The 9,014-nt window shown below is 38.7% G+C and overlaps 1 protein-coding gene across 1 annotated transcript; it reads left to right on the top strand.

Moving 5' to 3' along the window:
• Positions 1-211: 211 nt before the first annotated feature.
• Positions 212-6,896, top strand: MDH1 (malate dehydrogenase 1). Its single transcript, XM_057423408.1, has 8 exons — positions 212-365; positions 1,048-1,144; positions 1,912-2,087; positions 3,471-3,593; positions 3,726-3,902; positions 5,474-5,587; positions 5,798-5,887; positions 6,257-6,896. The coding sequence occupies exons 2-8, from the start codon at positions 1,081-1,083 to the stop codon at positions 6,380-6,382; spliced, it is 870 nt and encodes a 289-aa protein (XP_057279391.1). The 5' UTR covers positions 212-365; positions 1,048-1,080; the 3' UTR covers positions 6,383-6,896.
• The last annotated feature ends 2,118 nt before the right edge of the window (positions 6,897-9,014 follow it).

The raw sequence follows: 9,014 nt of genomic DNA on the forward strand, positions 1-9,014 counted from the left end.
TATTCCTGGCATTTTGCAAGCTTTTCCAGGGGAAGTTCTTAAGGATATTTTTGGTCTCTTTCTGTAAAAGCAAGTAGAGAAACTGCTGGTTGTTCTACCAGAACAGAAGTATGATCTCAGGAGCTGCACCTGATCCATATTTAGGCACATGCTTTCATTCAGGTTAAATAACTTTTTTTCTGTAGTAACTGTTAAAATTTACCACTCTGGGATGGTGTGAGGTTGCACTGTGTGGCTGTGGGTAAGTCTCTGGAATTTTCTTGCAGGGTGAACCTGTCAGAGTCCTGGTAACTGGTGCTGCTGGGCAGATTGCCTACTCGCTGCTCTACAGCATTGCCAAGGGAGATGTGTTTGGCAAAGATCAGGTAAGTCTTACGCTGAGTTGTCACTTATTTCTGCTGCATAGTAATCATAGAATGGTTTGGGTTGGAAGGGACATTAAAGATCATCTGGTCCCAATCCCCCTGCCAGGGCCATCTTCAACTAGACCAGGTTGCTCAAAGGCCCGTCAAACCTGGCCTTGAACACTGCCAGGGATGGGGCAGCCACAGTTTCTCTGGGCAACCTGTGCCAGGGCCTCACCACCCTCATAGTAAATAATTTCTTCCTAATGTCAGCTTAAAGCCATTCCCCCTTGTCCTGTCACTACATGTTCCTCTCCAGATTTCTTGTGGGCCCCTTTAGGTATTGGAAGGCTGCTATAAGATCTCCCTGGAGCCTTCTCTGTCTAGACTGAGCAAGCCCAACTCTCAGCTTATTTTCATAGGAGCAATGAATAAGCTGATGTCACAGCTGCAGCCTCTGAGACTTGTTTTCTTCTAGATACTCAGAATGATTTACCAATATGCAAGTAGTTTATTCTTTTAAGTGGGAAAAATGAATTCAGCCCTTCTCTTTTATGGAGTCTTTCAGCTACTGGTCATGCTGGAGTTCTTCAGTTTTCTGTAAACAGATTTTAAGTCTTGCAGTTTCTTGTAGATAACAAAACAAATTAATTTTCAAATCATGTTACACCTAACTTGGACTAAACCGTTCTTTTCTTCACAGCCTCTTGTTCTTGTGCTGCTGGATATCACCCCCATGATGACTGTATTGGAAGGTGTAGTGATGGAGCTGCAGGATTGTGCTCTGCCGCTGCTAAGAGGTAACCAAAAGAAATTTTTCTTATACCTATAAGATGCTCTAGCACAACTGTTGCATTTTTGGGTTTCTGTAGCTGTCAGGAAGTTAAGCAGAAGAAAATATTACATGATCCTTTCTTAGTTTTCTATTTTGTGGAAGATGCTACTGTAATTATTACAGTACGTAAGAAAAAAAAAACAACAACCAACCAAACGTGTAGCTATGACCTCTTCTAAAAATCAAACCTTCTTTGTTTTGAATTAAAAGGAGATGAAAATTTCATTTGGGTTGGTACTTGTCACTGAAAATTTTTTGTAAACGTGAAGAACAGCCTTGAATGCTCCATCACTGGCGGTGTTCAAGGCCAGATTGGGCGAAGCATGATTTAATGTGAGGTGTCCTTGCCCATGGCAGGGGGGGGTTGGAACTAGATGATCTTAAGGTCCTTTCCAACCCTAACTATTCTATGATTCTATGTACATATGTGTATATAAATTTGATAGAGACACGTAAAAGGTATCTTTCTTACATAGGTTTCTCCTGCATTTTCAGAATTTCTATATAAAGCTTTAGATATATGTTTGTATATATAAACCATTTACTGGCAAGTATTTAATCTATGGATTAGGACCAAACGAATATACTTGTATTTTTGGAATGGGAAGGTGGTGGTGTTGTCGGATCAGGTTATATACTATTTATGAACCAAAGAATATTCCCATTAACACTTTGCCATGAGTATTTATCTGACTTAGATTTATTCCCCCCCCCCCCTTTTTTTTTTTTTAGAGGTCATTCCAACAGACAAGGAGGAAGTTGCATTCAAAGACCTTGACATAGCAATTCTAGTTGGCTCCATGCCAAGGAGAGAGGGCATGGAGAGGAAGGATTTACTCAAAGCGAATGTGAAAATTTTCAAGTCTCAGGGTGCAGCCTTGGACAAGTATGCCAAAAAGACTGTTAAGGTGAATATAGAAACTGAATTTAAAAATTTATCCTTCTGTTGAGTTATGTAGAGATCTAAATATGTTGTAGAATGATACTGTGTAAGCAGAACCCTATTCAGTGCAGGCTTTCCTTTCCTTAAGCCCTGGAAAATAAACCACAGTCAGGTTAGATGAGATACAGTATGTTGAATAGGTAGACAGTTTGGTCCTTAATTTGTTTGGTGAAATTTGTGTGGTCTTACATTGTATTGCTGTATTCCACACATACTCTGAACTGGTTATCACTAATTTTAAAAAACCTCACCAAAATTACATAAAAAGGTTAAAAAGCAGTGTTCTACTGAGTACCTCTCTTCTCTGGGAGAACAAGGTTATCTACATGCAGCTGCCTACTTCATATCCATCTATGGCTTCAACATAATGACCCTTAACTTCAGTATCAATATGGAATTACAGTTGCACAAAAAAATCGGCTTTATTTAGGTTGTTTTTGTCTTGGTCTTTGGAGCGTTGGAAGCTTTTAATTGTTCTCTCTCAGATTCCTTCAGCAAAGTTAATGGGATCATGTGGCTGCTCTCCTACTGCTCTTAATCTCAGGACCAGATTCCAACTGTGCTTTGTAACTGATTTTTTTTTAATGTCTACTTCCTCTGCTGATGAACTTCCTACTGCTTCTAAAGACTTGTTTGCTTCTTTATACAGTAGGAATAAAAACTATCAATATAACTATGCAGAGTAATGGAAAATTTACTGAACCCTTTCAAAAGGGGAAATACAAAGGGAGGTTTGCAGATTATTGTGTGTGATTGAGTGTATATGGAGCTTGACATTAATCATTGGAGGCACATTAGTAAATGAAGGATGAATAAAAATCAGTTTTCCATACTAAGAAATCGATCTAAATTCAGGCAGTATTTTACTTCTAACTGCCTATGAACACTAAGATAAGTAACTGTTCTGGATTTCTTAATTATAAAGCAATTATATAAAGCAGTGGCAGCCAATCTTGAAAGCATTTAAAAGGTGATGGAGAATTCACTGTGGGCTAACTAGTGTGTACGTATCTGGCTTTCCCTCTATCTATTAACATGAGGTTTGCAGTGAGGCTGTGGGTCAGTGTGCAGATCACCCTAGAAGTCTTGTTCTCTTTCATGTATGAATGTCAAATTATAAAGAAAATACCTAGCTAGAAAATATTCTTCTGTGCAGTTACAGAAGTCTCAGTGACTATGAACAATGCACGTGTAAAAGAATCTTGTTGAGGACAACCAAGATATTTAGAAAATTTAACTTTATGATAGCTTCTTTGAAGGGAAATCCATGTATTTCTAATGATGGAGCTGTTTTGCAGAAACAGCTTCTTCATCTTTCCACAGTCTCTTTACCCTTTTTTGCTTTTAGGTTGTGGTAGTTGGGAATCCAGCAAATACCAACTGCCTGATTGCATCAAAGTCAGCCCCATCAATACCAAAGGAAAACTTCAGCTGCTTAACTCGTTTGGATCACAACAGAGCTAAGTCTCAGGTAAAAAGGGCCTATCCAAAGTAGAAGGCTTTCTATTGTCCCTGCAAAATACAAACAGAGCAATGCTTTCAAAGCAGCTTGTGACTTGAGAAGCTGAAGTTAATACAATGGATATCTTTAATTCCCAAATAGATTGCTCTGAAACTTGGTGTGACTGCTAATGATGTGAAGAACGTCATCATCTGGGGCAACCACTCCTCCACTCAATATCCAGATGTTAACCATGCAAAGGTAAACGTGAAAGGAAAGGAAGTTGGAGTTTATGAAGCTATAAAAGATGACAGCTGGCTGAAGGGAGACTTTATCCTGGTAAGAATTGGGCTTGTTTTGTTTCATTTTTAAATTTGCTTCTGGTTTCTCCTAGCCTCATATGAAACTGGAAACTATGAGACTGATTGACTTGGTGAAGAGCTCTTTCTGTCTCACTAGTCATCTTCAGATAGCTTGTCTCTATCAGTTATTTGCTTTTGAAAAATTTAAGGCATTATGAAGACCTATGTAAATGCTACTAGAAAAATACATTTGGAGTGCTGAAGTGATTCAAGAAAAAGTTTTGATCATAGCTCAGGTGCAGCTCATCTGACATACAGGCACCACTGATATTTCACTATGGTGACTTTTTTGGGCAGCTTTGCAGATGAAGTGGGGTAATCTTCTGTTTGCTGCTCCCCTCCCACCAAAAAAAGCCCAGCAGCTCTCCCGCGGCATGTGCGTACGTGTGCACATGCACACATACTTTCCAAATCTATATCTTTGGTCTTGTCACTAGCATTTCTAAAAAGTAATGTGAAAAATCTAGAAACACATGAAGGTGCATTATTGTAGGGTAATAATAGTAATGTAGGGTAGTAAAACAAAATAAAGGTATTAATTGATCAAGAGCACAGGCTACCTAAATGCAATATAAAACAAGACAGCAGTGTTCAAGTTCAAGGCAGTGTTCAAGACCAGGTTGGACGAGGCCTTGGGTGATATGGCTTAGTGTAAGTTGTCCCTGCCCACGGCAGGGGTGTTGGAGCTAGATGATCTTAAGGTCCTTTCCAACCCTAACTATGATTCTATTACTAAAGCTGTTGGTGAACATGACTCCCAAATAGCTGTACTTTGCTTGGTATTGTAATGCCACTAGCATGCTGACAGCCAGGTACAGGAACTCTTAACTTAGCCAAGGCAACCTCAGCTTGGGACTGAGGATGTGTTTTGTCATATGATCGTGCTCTTCCCTATGTTGGTTTTGGATATAGTAGCTTGTTCCAGTTCATGCTTTTTTGCTGCAGAATAAATGATTGTATGCTAGCAACCACAGTTCACGAACCAGTGTAAGCAGAAGCCTGTCCTTGATCCTGCTCTACTTTACGTGGCTGAGGCATGATACTAGTTTGGCCTTTTAGGTACATTGTAATGTTGGTTTATGATAAAATGCTTTGTCTAAGATAAGGAGATTTTGTGGATCTTAATGCAGCAAGTAGTTCAATAAGAGCAGCAAGTAGTTCATGTTGGTATTCAGCAAAAAACCTTCATTGCCAGTATTGCTCTAAGACATCTGTGCTGTCAATGTAAATGAAGTGTCTTGGTGGTAAAAGCTTGAAACATCTGGTTGGTATAAGAGAAATCAGCGGGCTGCTAGCTGTAAAGCAGGTACTGAGAAATGAACCAGCCTCTAAAATAGTCCATTATGTTCTTATCTTGGCAAAACTCTTCTAGATTGTATTTCTGGATTGTGTGCCATGTTCATTTAGTGATAAAACTATATCTTGATTGATGAAATCAAATAATGATATGAGGTGGTCTTTCCTCATGGCATTTACTAACAATGTTTATCTAAAGTCATGATTTTGTTGTTGTACAATTTATTTGTTGTTTTTTTTTCTGAATTGTAGACTGTTCAGCAACGTGGAGCAGCTGTTATTAAGGCTAGGAAGCTGTCCAGTGCGATGTCAGCTGCCAAAGCTATCTGTGATCATGTGAGGGACATCTGGTTTGGCACTCCAGCGGTAAGATGTTGCTTTTGAGTAAGTGCTTGTTTGCTTAATGCTTTGATTACACACCTGTGTCTTTGACCTCAAGTGTGTATGTATGTTCAGAGGGGGAAGAATCTGCCTTTTTTCTGGAATAAAGTGTCATAGGAGTTGCAGTAGATTGAAAATGAAGATTTTGCTTCTAGCAGTGAAAAATGTATTTATCTCTTACTTTTCTGGTTTCAGGGAGAATTTGTTTCCATGGGAGTCATTTCTGATGGCAATTCTTATGGTGTTCCTGAAGACTTGCTATATTCATTCCCTGTTGTGATCAAGGTAACAAGACTGTATTTAAATGCAAGTACCTTCTGCAAGACCTAGCTAAACTGTCATATGAGCTTGTTGACAGCAGTGTTTTTAGTCTGGGACTGCAGTTACTGGGACATGGGGGTTTTAGCAGCCTTTCACAGAGGGGACCACTATTAATCATTGTGTAGTAGTTGTCAAATAAATACTGGTAAGTAGTCTCTGACCTGACTAGCTGGTGTTGGTTGCATTCTTCATCTGAACTCAGAATTAACTTCTGCCTGATGTAGTTTTTAAGGCAGTAAACTCTGTTTCTTATGCTGCAAAGTTTCCTTCATGCAGACTGAAAGACGCTTGTTCTTATATGGAGGGGCTTCTTACTTCTTTGTTTTCAAACAGGACAAGACCTGGAAGTTTGTTGAGGGTCTTCCTATCAATGATTTTTCTCGTGAGAAGATGGAAGTAACTGCTAAGGAGTTAACTGAAGAGAAGGAGACTGCTGTGGAATTCCTCTCCAGTGCATGACTAGATCCTGAAGAAATACAAAATGATTTCAGAGTGGGAGAATCTAAAAGTCGTCTCTAAGTCTGCTACCAAACACTATTACTGTATTCAAGTCAACTGTCTGTGGCAATCGTGCATTTTAAAGTCCTTATGCTTACTGGTACTGTTGTGCCTGTTGAGTTATTAGCAAAAGGTTATTAAAGAAGTAAAACTAGTTTGTTGACCAAACTTTTTCTGTTCAATACTAGTTGCTTTCTCTGTATGATACAGAATAATTGTTTGCCTCGGCCTTGGCTTCTAACGCACAATCCAAGTTTTGATTAGAAATTGGCACTATTGGAACACATCTTAGTCTGTGATCACTTCAGCATCCTATGGCTCAACTGAAAATTAAATTAGAATGCCAGTAGTTCTCCTTGAACCAGTAGTTCAGCGACTCATCTGTCACTGAACAGACTCCAAGTATATACTGTTCACTCTGGTTATGCTTACAATGTTTGTCAATAGAAATATTAAAAGATGCTTAATCATGTAATGGCTAAGAGTAGTTTGTTGTGCTTTATTTGCATGTTTTGGTTGTGTAACTAGCGGGATTTGATAGTACAACATAAAAACCACTGAAGACCTATTTTAACAAACCAAGGGAAACTGGTTTTAAGAAGCTTTATTGATGACTAGCACTTCCATTGTTTTTTTTTTCCAGGCAAAATTGCTTTATGTCAACATCAGACAAAAAGCCTCAAGGCAGATTTGTACTCCAGCCCTACAGTTCAAAAGCAGTGTTGGTACTGTAGCTCAGTATTAATTTCATTGTAGCTTCAAAGCCCTTGGTCCCAGGAGGCAAGGACTCACTTGATTAAGACCAAGTGAAGTTAATATACTTGCTTGAGAATTCTCCTGGGTGCAGCCTTTAACTTCAGGAAGGTTCAAATACATTGTACTGTAATAATTCCTTTGCAAACATGCAGGTGAATGTTGCTGCAATTTTTCTAGACTCCTGCCTATAGTAACCCACCTTATGTAGACTGAAGAGATTTTAGGCTTCTTGTTCTGGGAATTTCTTAAGAGGTACTACTACCTGTTTTGTTTGTTTTCTAAGCACCTAATACACGTAATGTCAATGTTAAGTTGTCAGTCCTGTTCCAATATAAGTGTTTCTGCCTTGTACTAACATAAATCTTGGGTCTGTCAGATCTGGAGTTATCTCATTTCCCTTTTTTTTGTTTGTTGTCATTAAATGAGGATTCAAAAATAGAACTATCTGGACCAAAAGAAAAAAAAAAGCTTGAACTGAATTCAAAGGACATTGAATGGTTTCTGTGAGGATTTATCAAGTAGAATATAAAATAAATCAGCAAGCAGCAATAAGCTTATCATTAAGAATAAGTCTGCTCTCAGAACATTACTGTAGCAATTAACTACAGTGACAGTACTGCAGCAATGACTTGCTATACATAAATAGCTGAAAAGGAAAATGAGCATTTCAGAAAATCAGAGTACCTGCTGCAGCACAGGCCAGCTGGAGACAACACGGTAAATGCCTTGAATGTTTATGAAACAGCTGTTGCTAGAACTTATTTGTTCTTGCAGTCTTGGGAATAGGTAAGGAGTGTATATACTGTATTTTTCCACTGTTTTTCTCATTCCTCTGAACCAGTTGGAGTTTAGCTGTGGAGAAATGATAAGAAAATTTCATACTTCTCTCTTTTCATGACAGTTTGGAACTTGTGCAGAAATTAGGGAGGTAAGGCAAGCTGCCAGTGTGATGACTGCCTTCTGGTGTTACAATACAGGGTAAGTAAAATCTCATTTCAACATGAACTTTGGGAGCAAAGGAATCCATTCCAGTCATTACCATGCTACGACTTATTTTAAAACAAAAGTCTTGAGGTGGTTACAGCGCACACTGTTACTCAGTTTAAGAAGGCTACAGGGTAAGTAAGAAGAGTCTGCATCTGTGCTGTGACTGAAAACCGTAAGTTAGATAGGACAGATCCTGCTTGTGTGCAGTATGTGTTGTGCCATACCTGCAGGAACATAATGTAGGGAAGAAGCTTTAAAAATTCTGGATGATTTGGCTCTTTAGGGGGGTTTAATGATTGCTTTAAAGTAGTCTTCTCCAGGAGACAACTCACTTCTAGTGAAGGGATGCTTACAACACTTACTGTATGCAAGCAATTGTAGAATTAACCTCAGTACTCAGTAGACTATGTCATCACATAGTTAACTTCTCAAGTTAACACTTGAATCTACATTTGACTCCTCTAATGAGTTATAAGCGCTTTGTATTTCCTCCAGGCTTCTGTGAAGCAATTCAACAGCAAAGCTTTCATCTGGTCATTGACTGTATTTAACTACTATCCTGCTACTTACAAATTCTCAAATAGTGGATATTCTTTATATTTCTGTTTTTCCAGTTTTTATATCTCTGGGAATTTCCCTCCTGCTGTGATTAGCTATTGTTTAATTATTGTGTTACTTTGTACAGTCTGCACTCTTTGCAGGGTGCTTTGGTTATCTCATAGTAGATATATGAAAATATGCATATGGAGGCAAAAAAGTAGCCATTGGCTTTTCCCTCTGCCTTTCAGACTGTCAGTTTTCTAGTACAAGAGGAAACTTGCACGTTGCTACTCCAAACTTACAGTATTAA

This window comes from Pezoporus wallicus, unplaced genomic scaffold (genome assembly GCF_028554395.1).
Source record: "Pezoporus wallicus isolate ANWC-B61680 ecotype Strahan unplaced genomic scaffold, APGP_CSIRO_Pwel_v1 contig_4191, whole genome shotgun sequence".
NCBI classification, from domain to species: Eukaryota; Metazoa; Chordata; class Aves; order Psittaciformes; family Psittacidae; genus Pezoporus; species Pezoporus wallicus.